The following is a 15320-nucleotide window of genomic DNA, read 5'->3' as shown; positions in this document are numbered from 1 at the left end:
TTTATTGACTCACTATTTATTTTTCGTCCATTCAAAGAGAAGAGAAGAAATACGTCTAGCATGAAATTATAAAAACATTTTGGATGTTTTAATAACAGCTTTGTAAATAAAACGAATGAGAAGTTAAAATGGGTTAAACATAATTTGTTATACTTATACACAGTCCAAAGCGTATAATAAATATTTCAATACAGCTTGAGGGCAAAGAAATTCTTTAGATTTTCTAACAGAATTCATCCAAACAAATATTAGTTGAAACAATAATAATTGTACGAGTTTCAAAATTGAGTTGAAAATTTACATTAATCTCTTGAACTTTTCGACTTTTTGCACAACAATGAAGTGTATCATATAAAAATAAAGCTCACAATTTTGCCTCCTTAGAAAATGGTTGAATTTAGACATCTAAATGGTTTGTTCATAAATAATTTTCTCTTTTTTAACTTTTTTCCATTGAATAATTTCTTTGCTAACTTTTTAACAAAATTAATATTGTTATGCCTGTTTTCCCGTTTTTGTTGTTTTATCTTCGCCCTTTTTGGGTATGATAACAGGGTTTCTCAATTTTTTGTTTTCGAAGTTCAAATGTGTTTATGAAATAAAAAATTAAAAAAGATTGTAAAGAATGTACTAATATTTGAAAAACAAACAGAAAACATCTTCCATATACAAATATAAACAGATATTTATTTATTTACTGAAAAAAAAACCCAAATTTATCAAATGTTATTATTCCCAATGTTTGGAAAACCCTAAATGAAAAAAATTTAACTCGTATACTTCTGTTTAGGTTTCCATGCATTAACAACTGTTTAAACATTGTGGCAACATTTAAATATTTTGAACTAGAAAACTCTTGCCAGTTTTAAGAGTAGACGCAATAATTTAGAAAGAATTATTTTACTGTCACATTGGGCAAAAGAAGCCTGACCTAGAATACAATTAAATTGAAATGAAGAAATAAAAATGTTAAATAAAACAGAACAAGAAATGGGAACTGAACAGACCAGAGCAGCTCTCAACACAACAAAATGCTTTAGAAGCAAAGAGAAAACATAACAACACAACGAAAGTTAAACGCGACTAAATTTGTATAATTGAAATAATTAAAATTTACTACATTTTCTAAGGAGAAATTTCTTATAAAAACATTTGAAACGTATTTTTTAAGCGTTTTAATAATAATTCCCAGCAAACACTGATAAGATGAATCGCAACATTTTCAACAATTACAATAATATATTTAGTTTAGTTTTGCGGAGTATGCGGAGTAGTCTCAATTTTAGCAGGGATATATAAAAAATAAACATGTTCCATTTAACGTTGCGATGTCGTAATCCAAAATGCATTACATCGGACTAATCCCAAAAGTACTCCTTTGCTAAAATTATAGGAGTACATGTTCCCATGTAATGTAGGCTATGGACCATGGTTTTTTCAAATACAATGAACATGGTCCATGCCTGCATTACATAGGACCACTAAACGGATCATGGGAGTACATGGGGTTTTCAGGGGTGTAGTTTTGGGATTATCTTAATAGGCCATGAAAACCAATGATTTTTGTAGGGATTAGGATTAGTTTTGGACCAGTCCTGATCCTTTGCAGAGCGGAGTAGTCTTAATTTTTAGCGGGGAAGTATTTTTAAGCGTGTTTTAACATATAATTCTTATTTAGTTATGAATATTTTTGCGATAAATAGTTGAATTTTTGACAAATTTAATACGTGTTTTAAATGCTATTTATATGTATGTATATTAGTAATATAACTATTTTTTTGTAAGTAACTTTTTTCGCTGAAATGTTCGGAAAACTAAAATCAAGTAGGAATCGAGCTTAAATCAAGCCAATTTTGGGATAAATTCAATATTTTACAAACCAAAAATTCTCATAATAAGTACACTGAAAGATCACTTTGAACCAAAAAGGGTTTAAATTAGGTCCGTACTTGAATCAAGTATTTTTTTACTTGGTTTTCGTACTTCAGAAACCGTTCCAGATTGATTTGAATACAGATTACTCAATTCTTTTTTTTAAGTGTATAATAGTGTTTATGAACTGGTTAAAAAAACGGTTTTTATTGCATATTTGGGTTTTTCGCAAACCGTTTTTTTAAACATTGGTTTTCGGTTAACCGGGTTATCCGGTTTTAAAGTCTCGGTTAACCGGTTTAAAAAAATTTTAATTTTTAGTACAAAATTGTATGTTTTCTTTGATTTTTTATTGTAATTCGCATTTTTAAAAATTTTGGATAGATAATTCTAAAAATTATTTTCCGTTTGTGTATATGAAAACAGACCTAAGATTGTTAAACAAAAGTTACGAAAGTTAAACATATGTATATTATGTATATAAAATGGAGATTGATAATTTCAGACAATCAGGAAATTAGTAAAATGTTGGCATTTAAACCAATAAAAAAATAACTATTTATACTTCATAGTCCTGGACATACCATTTTTATACCCTACACCACTATAGTGGGGAGGGTATTATGCTTTTGTGCTGATGTTTGTAATACTCAAAAATATTGATCCTACACCCACCTTAAAGTATACCAATCGGATCAGAATAACTTCCTGAGTCGATTAAGCTATGTCCGTCCGTCTGTCTGTGTGTCCATGTAAACCTTGTGCGCACGCTACAGGTCGCAATTCTTAGGATAATTTGATGAAATTTGGCGCGTACGCCTCATTTAGCCCAAGAACAAACATTACTGAAAATGGTTGAAATCGGTCCATTATTTCACCTAGCCCTTATACAACCGAACCAGCCGATTAGGGCTTTTGAATTCATAATTATATTAAATGTTCTAGTATTTCACAAAAATTGGCAAAAACTTAGTTCTACATAAGTCTAAATGATACTACCGATTTTCGTATGGGGTCACCCCATACAAAGTCTTCTTCAGAAAATGACTTGAATGTTCACAATTCACTTATAAACAATAGTATTACAATGAAATTCGGTACAAATGACTTTTATATAAACATAAATCCTGATTCGATAAAGCTCCGTCTTGTGACCATATAAACCTTGTTTGTGTACTCGCTACAGGTCGCAAATAATTTGTTAAAATTTAGCACATATTCTTCTCTGGATCCAATGAGGAAGGCTGTTGAAAATGATTGAAATCGGTCCCTTATTTCACCTAGCCAGCATACAACCGTACAAACAAACCCAAAACACCCTCCTACAAAGGGCTTTGGAGCTCATAATTATGTTAAATGTTTTAGTATCTCTACAATAATCGGCACAATTCAGTTTTATATAAGTCTAAATAATACTGCCAATTTTCGTAATTATCGGACAGTATCATCAAAAAGTTTTTCTTCAATTTGGAACCAAGAAAAATTCAACATAAATTCTTTATTATTGAAAATGAATCACATATAATATTCGTAATTGGTGTAGGGTTTCATATGGTCGGCCACGCCCGACTATAGTTTCTTATTTGTCAATTTATCCCCCCTATGTCAACTTCTATATATCTAACGAATAAATAATAACTTCAGATCTGTAAAATTTTGTTTTCTTATGATATATTCTGTACGTCTTATTAAGTAATTCATAATATTTCGCAAAATTACATTTTTCAACTAAATAGTACAATATTTTAAAGATTTCCAAACATTTCGGTTAACTGGTTTAACTGGGTTTTTTATACTCGGTTAACCGACAAACCGGTTTTCTAGAAATGGCCAATTTTCGGTTAACCGAAAAACCTGTTTTTCCAAAAGTCGGTTTTTTATAAACACTAGTGAATAAAGCATTAGTTGCTTTGTACTGAAATGCACTAATTAATGTCCCTCATTGCATGTTTTATGTTGTACAAATATATTTATTTAAAGATTTTTATCAGATCTTTTATTTTAAAAACATTTCCTGGGAAACTCTTAATATTATTGTGTTTTTGTTGTTTTAGAAATTGTATTTTTTGTTGTTTCGTTGTACTTGAATATGAAAATTTAATTAATTGTATACAAATGAGAATAAAATACGTTTTGTTCATGCTTAACAATTTATCGTGTATTCTTTTTTTGATTTAAAAGTACTTTCCTTAAATTAAAGAGGGAGAGAGAAATTAAAACAGTTATAATTTTTTTTTAATTATTCGTTAAAACTTAGTTTAAAATGATCCTTTGTAATATAAAACTCTTTAATCGTACAATTTATATGTAAAGAATGGGTTTTAAAAACTTCAATTCACAAAGAAATACCAACAAATCACAGAAAAACATTTTATGAAGCGATGCATATAGTAATTATAAATATGAAAGACGTGTTCTTTTTTTTTACATACTTTATAGAACAAAAGAATATTTTGACTAAAATAGGTAGGAGTAAGTATTTTTTTGTTTTAATTTATTTTGATTTTATTTTAAAAAGTAAATAAGAAAACATAAAGTCATTAGCAAATACTAAATTTAAAGCAACAACACATTAATCACACTTACTGGGTATACATAATACAATTCATATAATACCTAACGGCAGAAGTTTTAAAGAATTATTTCATGTATCAAACTAATGATATTTATTACAAATCAAGTCTAATGTTTGTAAAATCCAAAAATAATGGTCTTCAAATTTTTAATCCTAAGACCAAAATACACTTTTCTAAAGAATTGAGCTACCCTGAATCTGAATTCTCACATCTGGGATTTAAGACATCGTGTCCTGAAGTTTGAAAATCGCCATTTTTGGCTTTTTGAGTCAGTAATTTATGTCCATTCTGACGCTTTAAAATAAAGTCTTAAAATTTGTCATACCTTCGAGTTACATATAAATAAAGTTGTCTTTGCGCTGTTATAACGTCTCAAAAAGGTCAAACTTTTTCAAACTTCAGGACACGATGTCTCAAAAAGGGCAAAAAATTGCGTTTTTCAAAAAACTTCAGGAGACGATATCTCAAATTCTAGATGTGATGAAGAAAATCAGATTTGGATTTAGATTAGAAAAGTATAACTTCTAAGGTTTCGATTTTTTTCAAATTTTGTCTGCCTGTGTAATCGATAGCTATATGTGAACTTGAATTGAAAAATTTAAACGATAGATTCTTAATTGACCCGTATAAGTCCTTCTAAAACATACAATTTAAAATGTCGCTATTTTGATAAAATTAAGCTCACGTTAGACCCCAAGAGGTAAATCTTAAAAATTTTTTTATATTTTTTTTTCTGAGAATTGAAATGAAACTTTTAACAATGAGGTAACTTTGTTTCTATGATTACCAGGGAAACCAAAATATTATAATACATGTTTTTTTTATGATCCGTCTTATGGACGCCAGTACAAGATGGAGCATATTCTTGCATATTTTACCCATTAAAGCATATTTTTGCATTATTTTATTTTAATAGTATATTTTAATAGCATATTAATTACACAAAGAATATCACAACTCTCTTAAATCTATTTATTTAAAGTACTGTCATTACCCTGTGTATATTTGTATGATTTGCTTTTTAAAGTCCTTTTCTGTCTAACGATATTTTTTCAATTTGACATTCAAACGCCAACAGTAAATAATGAGAGGAGTGTATCGTCGTGGCAGTTGGTGTTTCTTGATGGTGCTTTTGATGACCGTTTAATTTATTGATGTGTTGTTCGTTATCTTAGAGTTGTAGTTAAGTTCTGTTCTGTTCAGTTTAGTTTAGTTTAGCTCAGTTTTTGTCTGATCTAAAAAGTTGGCACGTTTCGTGCATCCAATATTCATGTGCGTCGCCAACTTTACGCTTGAGTTTTCTTTTCAATTAAGTTTGAGTTTTAACTTAATTCAAAAATAGTTTTTATAGCGCCATTTTTCTCATCGCACATCTTCTCCGCATAGTTGCGACTATAAAATTTTGAAAATTTTTTTCTTTAAAAAAATTTCTGGAGATGGCAAAAAGGAACATTGAAGTTAAGCTAAAGCCAACAATTATTGTTAAAAGTTATGCTTGCTATTTTTGTTTTCGTTGTTGATGTTGATGTTGCCGTTGACGTTATTGTCATCGTTGTTGTATTCATAATTCATCATCATCGCTTAGTCAGTCTCATCCAGAAATTTAAGACGTGTACGAACGTACCATTGAGTGTGAGTGTATTAGAAGTATTTAGTTGAAATGTAGGCGTTTCAATGGGTGTTTCTGCTTTTGTGTGTTGAAAGAGTATTTGCAAAAGTTCATCGTCTTTTGGCAGTTCGTTTATTCATAATGTATGTTTCGGTGTATGTGGTCCTGACTCAATAACTAAGTGTGCCACAAATTGGTGGTTGACATTTTGTGTTGTACCTCACTATCAGAGCATTCCAACAGTGATTATTAAAACATTTAAAAGTAATATTAAAGAGTTTCTAAATTTTTGGCCAACGTTGATAATGATGTGAATTGTATTGCAACTAGGAAAATAAATTGTTCGATGCATTTCATTTTTATTCCACCGAAAATGGGTTGATTGGCCAAATCGAACACGAAGGTGTTTAATGTAAAAATCTAAAGACTATTGAAACAAATTTCTTAATATCAGTGAAGTTAAAATTCATTTATAAAGTAATATCCATAGAGGAGGTCAATTGATATGCATATTTTTGACATTGGGTGATAAATCATAGAATTATCTTAAGTACTACATATTTTTTCAAATGAATACAAATAATCTTCCGAAATGTTTGAAAGCTCAAATGTGAGCTCTAATTAATCTAAGTGTCTAGAAATCATATTGTAAAATTTGATTTTTTTCAAATACATTGAAAAATTAACATATTTTGTTGACACTGTATAGGTATAAATAATCTCAAACTTTAACTAAATTTCAAAGCAACCATCTATATGGAAACATTGACACACAACTCTAAAGACTCAATCTCAAAAATTTAAACGTACTACTTTTAATGAATGAATGAACGAAGACTGTATCTAACAAATGGCTGATAGTAGTTTGTTATACTGCCTCACTCTCTGGCTTAATTTACAAATAGATACACACACATATACACTTAGCTATAGTGATATAAAAAGATACAAAGTTACGATGTGTTACATAGTTAGTTACTAACTAAGGTGCACTCTGTTGAGTTTTTCTTTCCGTTTTTTGTTTTTGTGTGCTTTAGTTAGTTGGTATTTGCCTGCAAGCGGAAATTTCATGTGACACACAAACATACACAAAGACACACACTCGTACTTACTTACAGAATGCAACTTCCTGTTAACGGCAAAAGTAACAGCACAAATTGAGTTGTTATGCTACTAGTTTTTCAAGTATTCATCCCATTTTGTTGCTTCGTTTTTTGTGTTAGTGGCTCCTAGATTTTTGTTGTTTCTAAACAAAATCATTTATAAATTCCTTTACGTATCTCGTATGGTAACACAACACAACACCCCAGTCGGTAGTTTATCTATCAGTTGGCTACTGTTTCAACAGATGTTTTATCGCACACCTGTATTACAAGCAGATGACATGCCAGGCATGTCTCAGCCACTGAATGGTTGTAGCAGAGGGTGTAACGATGAGTTGTTGTATATAATGATGGGGGCCTATTTTGTGTTGGATAATTGGAAATTGATTTAGAAGTTAAGATTACAAAAAAAAAAAGAAATAAAAAAACACTTTTGATTAAGTGAGATAAAAAGGGGGAATGATTAAGGATTTTTTTTAACAAAAATTTTGTTTTTTTTTTCTTTAAAATTTCTGTTCCTTTATAAGTTAATGATACTTTATGGTTAGAAGCTACAGCTGTACTAAATTTCATAGGCATCGATTTATTATTGACCAAAGTTCAATTTTAATATATGTATGTATGAAATTATATACATACATTCTTACATATTTACATTATTTAAAATATGAGGGTTATAATAAAGGTAGGACTAATTACACAGGCCAACTAAGCAAAAACTTTTTAAATAATTTTCACTAATCCTGGTATTTTTTTGGTATGCTGCTCCCAAAAATGACAATAAAATAGTATCACCCGTCAATTTTCAACATTTTGATACTTTTTGTTTCGAATATTCAATTCTTTATTTTTACAGAAGTTCTGAATATTGACCGTCCCTGTCTCTAGATTAAAACTTTAAGTTATAAAAGTGCATTCGGGAAATTTTCGGGCGATAAGACTACGTTAACTGGTGATCCCACGGCTATAAAATATTTCTACTTAATTAATATTTTTAGATTTTAAAATCAAATAATTGGAATACATACACTTATATTCAAGTTTCGTTCCAATAAGATATAAAACACAATAATCAGTCAACAATTGTAGAAGGTTTTACAAATACTTCAGATCATATTTTGGAAAATATTCTAATAAAACTATGTCATTACATTAAATACATTCGTATTAACTTAAATGCGAGTTTTTATCTAAATTAGATTGTGTGAACCATAACTATTCCCCAATAGTCATAAATGGAAGCTTTTCAGACAGTAGCTTCATAACTGCAGTTTTAAACTTTTTGTTAAGAAAAAGCCCATATGACTTATGTACAATAAAGAAGGGAATAAAATAGTAAAGAAATTAGGTCGATATCTCTCATAGATTAGTGTTACCTACGATTTAAATTTTGAGGATTTCGAAAAAAACTATTTTTTTGGTAAAAGTTTTGAATATTAGCCTTAATTCTTTACTGTTATCCATTTTACATAAAACCTTTTGAGAATATAAACTGTGAGGGTCAAACTCAAGCTATACAATATTGGGAAATTCTTTTGAAATCATAGTAAAATATTATTTTGTTTTCATCCGATTTAAATGGAACTTAGGAAAAATATATAATAAAGTCCTATATTTATAATGAAAAAAATAATAATAAATAAATTAACCGTATGTCCGTATATATAAACAAAATATTCCATGCAATTTTGCGATAAAATGGTGGGTGATAGAGAAAAAACAGATATCAGATTCGGTTCCAGCAGCTAAAAATACGTCAAAAATAGTCGAATTGGTTTTAAAAGTTTTTAAAAACCTTCGTTTCGTTGGCCTGTGTAATTAAATAAGAAATCTAAATAATTTAGTAAAAATTTGGTGTTTCTTGAATAATTCTATGAAATTGAGATATGTATAGTATATATTGCTGATTTACTACAAGTCTGGTATAATCCGAATTTCGGGTTTTTTTTTTTGAACTGAGGGCTACAAAACATGCGTCATAATAAAGTATTTAATGTGTTTCTCATCTAGACTAAATTTCAATCGATGAGAAACACATTAATCTCTACTATCTGAATCAGGTTAAATTTTTCAAATCCTTTGATTTGCTTAAAAGTTATTTAAGTTTAATAAAATATCATTAAACATTCAAAGCCATTTTTCTAGAAACGACTTTTTTAGATTATGCCATGAGTGATATGTACTTCAAACGTTTTATGTACATATCACTTGTTTATACTACAAACTTTATAGAGATATTAGTTGGAATGAGTTAAAATTAACAACAACTTTTATAAACATTTCTTTCTATTGATTCTGAATATGTACCAACATGCCAATCAACTGCTCACTTGAAATCATTTTTATCTCTATATCTAGTACTCATCATATTTCAAAGTGAAGCAACAACGATAACAAAATGGTACTAACCGATTGAACTGACAAATGTCTGTATTATCGTTCTCATACTCCTTAGCCAACTCACTCAGCAGCAGATTTAGTTCTGGCAACCAGTGTTAAAATTTTTATTGTTGTTGCTAATATCGGTACAGGAACTGCTTTTACCTCTTATGCCTTAGGATTTATTGATAAAATACACAAAAAAAAAGTAAAAACATTAGTTCAGATTGAGTATGTGGCACGAGAGAGCACTATTTCCTTTCGTTTTATTTTGGGTACACCATGTTGATATTCAAGTGGTTTTCGTTTTTGCCTTGTATTTTTTTAAAGGTGTTTTTTTTTTCAAAATCTCGGTATGTTTTAAATTCATTAGCGTGTAACCTACATTTTAATTATAACAACCCACAATGTATCTGCTCATACTGCTGTTATAGGATGAATAAATGGATGCTTGGCTGGTTCGGTAGGTAGAGGTATAAATGGATGGATGAATAAATGCATAGCTGGAAGGATGGATGGATAGACAGATGATACTAAATATATGTATGTATATGTATGTATTTACCATGGGTGTATTTGTTGACTTTTTTAAATATTATTTTATAAAGTCGTTTGAGGTTAAATGCAAATTAATTACATAAATACAGTGTGTCTTTAGTGTAAACATGGAGGAGTAGAGAGGGATTTTTTTTTACAAAACGAAATGCTAAAAAAATATTTCTACTATAAACAACACTCACAAGCACTTTAGTTTTTTTCACCCCCTTTTTGCAACAGACACATTGTGATTGAAGTGTCAGATTTATGATGTGTGTACATTTTATAAACATCATAATTGTTTATTTTTATACATTTTTTGTAATTTGGTAAATAGAAATTTACATTATATCTTTTTTTAGAAGCAAAATTACAGTTTTAATAAGTAGTTTTGTAAAATGTCAATATTAATTTGTTACATTTATTTGTGTCATTACTTATTAAGGTTGACTTTAAATAAGAACGAAAAAAAAGCATTTAGAATTTTTTGCCAAAATTTCATACAAAGCGACTGTTTAAGTGTATTTTTAAATAAAAAAGGATTATTAAAAAATGCTGAAAATTTAGAAAATTTAATTGTAAAATTGATTCATTAAATAATGTTCAAGTAATATGTTATGATCGTATTTTGAAAAAAAATATTTGACATAGAAAAAAAGGTATTGAACACAATTTTTTTCTCACCTTCGTGAGAAGGGTATATATAAGTTTGTCATTCCGTTTGTAATTTCTATAATATAATTTTCCGACCCCATAAAGTATATATATTCTGGATCCTTATAGGTAGCGGAGTTGATTAAGTCCGTTTGTCTGTCCGTCTGTGTGTTTGTTGAAATCAGTTTTTAGAGGACCCCAGATATCGGCGAGAACCGAATCTTCAATAATTCTGTTAGACATGCTTTCGAGAAGATCGCTATTTAAAATGTGTGTTTCATTGCCTTGTGTATATTGTTTTTGTTTCTTGGTGCATTCAGTTTCGTATGTTTGGATGTCTGTTGGTTTCATTGCGTTGTTTTGTTTTGCTTTTTTTTTGGAGTATTTCGTTTCGTATGTTTCATTGCTTTGTGTATATTGTTTTTGTTTTTTGGTGTATTCAGTTTCGTATGTTTGGATGTCTGTTGGTTTCATTGCGTTGTCTATTTTGTTTTTTGTGTATTTCGTTTCGTATGTTTGGATGTCTGTTGGGTTTACTGCCTTGTGTATTTTGTTTTTTTGTGTGTTTATTTCGTTTAGCGTTTCCCGTTATAAACGGGAAAATGAAATAAATTAAAATTTTATAGTATTGATATTACTTGTTTACTTGTTTATTATTAAAAAAATTCAGTAATTTAAAAGTAAAATAAACTGTGTTTTAGAAACGTTATTTTTGAAATTATTTAATATCTTTACATATAAAAGTAAATAATTCTTTATACCCTACACCACCATAGCGGTGTCGATATTTTTCGTTTGCATCGATGTTTGTAACGCACAAAAAATATTGATCATACATCTAAAGTATACCGATCGCCTCAAAATCATTTTCTGAGTCTTCCTTCAGCAGTTTTTGAGATATTTTAATGAACCATACCATTCGGCCCAAGGGCGAAGCCTATTGAAAATGTTTGAAATTGGTCAATTATTTCACGTAGCCACCATATAAACGAGCTTTCCAATTTGGGTTTTTTAGTTTATAACCACGACAAATATTGTTCAGAAATCAATACAATTAATTTTTGCAGATTTTTGTAATGATCGGCCTTGATTTGACCATAGCCCACAAACAAGCTTCCCTTTACAAAATTCCTTAATTGACTTATTACCAATATTATTGGATAACTAACGTTTTCACCAATAAATTGCTTAAATACATCGGAATGAAAGTAAAATTCAACATAATTTTTTCATAAAAATAAATAACTTTTAAAATATACTCAAAACTGGTGTAGGGTATCATATAGTCCTACTTGTCACAATTGAATCACACAACGAAATTATGGGCTTCTTTTAGATTTGAAATTTCAAGTGGAGGAATGTGAGACTCTCTCTACTCTGAACAAATTGGAAATCATGATATTGGCTGAGAGGCAACCCTTCCTCGTCGATCTTGTCTTGAGTTAATCCTTGCATAGTACAACTAAACTAACAGTGTCCAAAGTATTAGTCTTATTAGTTGTGAACACAGTACCTTCAGTGACATTTAGTCCTGTCTCCTCCGGGGAGATAAGCAATTTATAAATATATTTTAAATAATAACGACACTGCTGCTTCTCCTGGAATTGTAATAAGTACAAATAGAATTCGAAAAGCATCATTCAGCCACCTTTAACATCTGGGAACAGGAGCTGGATGATTGTCAAAGTTGAAGCTCTTTACAAATCGTATACATGCTACTTATTCAGGGCCTTTGAAAAGATGGCTCAAATACTACAAAGATGCCCCTGCACCTTGTCAGGACACACAATTGCCTCAGTCCCAAGTATTACAAATTGGTTGATATCTGTTTGTTATTTCACACATTTCCCAGCAACCGAAACCAAAAATTGCCTCAATATTAATTGCATCGGAATTAAGTTAAAATCCGCCTAATCTCAATCCAGCTCTATAGAATCCATAATTAAACCAAGCAAGAAGGTCCCTTCCGAAATCTGTTGTATGGTAGGATTTATGATGATTACTTTTTATTTAGAAGTTCAAGAATTTGAAGAAGTTGTAAATCTAGCCTCGTATATGTATAGCACATCCAAAGCATTATTATCTATTATATTTGAAAGCATTAAATTAAATTAAATAAATTCCTTTTTTTGCATTAATTAAAACTGAAATCATAAAATTATGGCTGTCGCGAACAAATATTTCTGCTTAATTTAAATATATATATTTTTTATATTATAATTGGAATAATTAAGTTCAATTATCATTTAAATAATTGTTTATTATTTGTAATAAATATAACTAATAATAATATTCATATTTTTTTCTTTTAATTTTCATTTCAGTATTTTCTACGTCAATGAAAAACAAAGGAAGCTGTTCGCAAAGCAGTAGTTCAGGTTCACCCATAGGATCACCATTGAGAACATCACCTCAATCTCCATTTAGTAAGTTACAATTTTTTTATTTACCTTATGTTTTCCTTAGAAATCTTTAATTGGACTTATTTTTGTAGAATTAGGGAATTCTGTACACTCACAAAATTTGTTTACTTAAAAGCAACTGAAGATTTTAAACATTCTCACGAATATAAACGTCTAACTGAAACGTTATTGTTTTCGGGTGAATTTTTTTCTATGCATAAATATTACACGTATTACTTTGTCAGAAAATATTTGAATATTTATTACATATCCTGGGATGCGGTTATTTGTCCATATTCTTTTTTATTTATGTATATTTAGCTTATTTTCCTATTTAATGCTGTTGTGAGTTTTTATGTTGGACATTAGACCGGACCTTAAAAATAGATTTGTTTTGAATGAATCTTATGATATTACTTTACGCAGATAGTGCAATTGTCCGCATAAGTTCGAATTTCCATTTCGTGTGATAGTACTGTCATATTAGATTTTAAATTATACAATTTTTAAATTTCCCAAATTTTATAAGAAATCCTGTAAAAGCACAAACATTTTATTGGGTTCTCACAGACTGATAAACTTTAAGTTTTATACCTGTATATGGTTCTACAAACTAAAGAAATAGATCCATCTTAAAACATCACACGTATGTATTTCTTAAGTATAGGTATACTTATTGTACTTACATAGTTACTTATAGTATTTATTTGTAAATTTGTTCATTCATTTATTATGTTTTCTTATTTTTTTATTGCAGGCATTCGTGGTAGCCCTGAGAGTGTTGGCAGTTTATCGCCTGGAAATGATTCTTTAGTTTATGGTGACACAAGTTTAGTATCCCCTCAAAGAAGGATACATCGTAGATATTTATGAGATGATATTTTGTAATTTATTTATGTTTTATGAAAACCAGAAAAACAAAAAAAAAGAACAAAAAGATTAAAGAAAGACACATAAACTTATATACATAAAAACATAAACATACACACACAAATACCAATGTCGGTTTTGTATAAAACAAAAAAAGAAATACTACTACTGCCATTCACACACACACACTTACTCTCCCATTAAATTATGTATGTACACGCGGAAGCTTTGTATAAATACATTTGACTATTATACCAGGATGTAAATTTTGTCTGTCTGCTTGTCTGTCTGACTTACCGTCTGTCCTTCTGCTTGTTTACTGTTAAGCAGTGCTTGTTCGTCCTTTAAAGCATTTCCATATAGTTTTTCTTTCTTTCCTTTTGAATTTGTTCATTTTATTTGTTTGTATTTTATATTTTTGTGTAAAATATTAAATGACAAAAACACTCATACGTAAACAACAGACTTACGCATCCAAATAAATAAATTCATATAAATACATATAGGATTTACAATATTTAAATTTAAGAAGTATTTTTCGCTTTCGTTTTTTTTTTTTTTGTTTTTGTTTTTCTTTATCCTTACTTTATTATTTTTACTCTTATTATTGTTTATATATATTTTTTGTTTCTATTTTATCCTTACTTTCTCTTTCTGTGCTAAAAAAAACACTGTTCTATTTCCGTATCCTTTTAAGTTACGCATTTAGTATATAATTTTTGAACTGTAAGTTTGTTTTCATTCATTTAAACATTTAAGAAATAAGTGTAAATTTATAATTAACTGGCTTTTTGTTTTGTTTCAATAAAATGAATTCGTATTCTTTTTTGTACAAATTTACATTAGTTGTTTTCAATGTTGCAAATAGCTAAATAATAAAAAAATCTTAATTAGCACATATCAAATTCGATTAAATTTAGGTTATTTATTTACTACCTAGTAATAATTTGAATACATCCATTTTTATAATTATGTCCGTTGTATATTCTCAAGATTGTAAAGTTACAGTAAAAATTTATTAGCTTTTAATTTTCTGGAGCTCCAATTATGAAGAATACGAATACTCCTTTAAAATTATCCTTTGGGTTGTAATTCTATTTTGTTTTATAAAATCCATCAAAAACTTACATTGAAAAGTAAGTGTTTAAATTGCTAAAATTTACTTACACAATATCATTTAAAGTCATTACTTTAACACGTGGATGACATTGGCAAATAGAGAGTTAAGTATATGTATACACAGTTGTTAGATTTTACAACATTGGCAGTAAAATGTTCAGAAAATGTCTAACAACAGTGTCAACTTACAAATTTTCTT

General features: G+C 28.9%; 1 protein-coding gene across 1 annotated transcript in view; it reads left to right on the top strand.

Annotated features, from left to right (window-relative positions):
* Positions 1–14143, top strand: part of LOC119612977 (nuclear pore membrane glycoprotein 210) — a 97651-nt gene extending 83508 nt beyond the window's left edge. The window contains exons 24-25 of the mRNA XM_037968920.1: positions 13055–13156; positions 13890–14143. Of these exons, the coding sequence (XP_037824848.1) occupies positions 13055–13156; positions 13890–14005 (218 nt within the window). The 3' untranslated portion in view covers positions 14006–14143. The remainder of the gene's footprint in view (positions 1–13054; positions 13157–13889) is intronic.
* Positions 14144–15320: the final 1177 nt, after the last annotated feature.

The sequence above is a fragment of the Lucilia sericata genome, unplaced genomic scaffold, assembly GCF_015586225.1.
Source record: "Lucilia sericata isolate MDLA Ls3-8-SP2 unplaced genomic scaffold, ASM1558622v1 Contig000002F_arrow, whole genome shotgun sequence".
In the NCBI taxonomy this organism is placed as follows: domain Eukaryota; kingdom Metazoa; phylum Arthropoda; class Insecta; order Diptera; family Calliphoridae; genus Lucilia; species Lucilia sericata.
The sequence above is the reverse complement of the archived record's forward strand: the minus strand, read 5'-3'. Positions and strand labels throughout refer to the sequence as shown.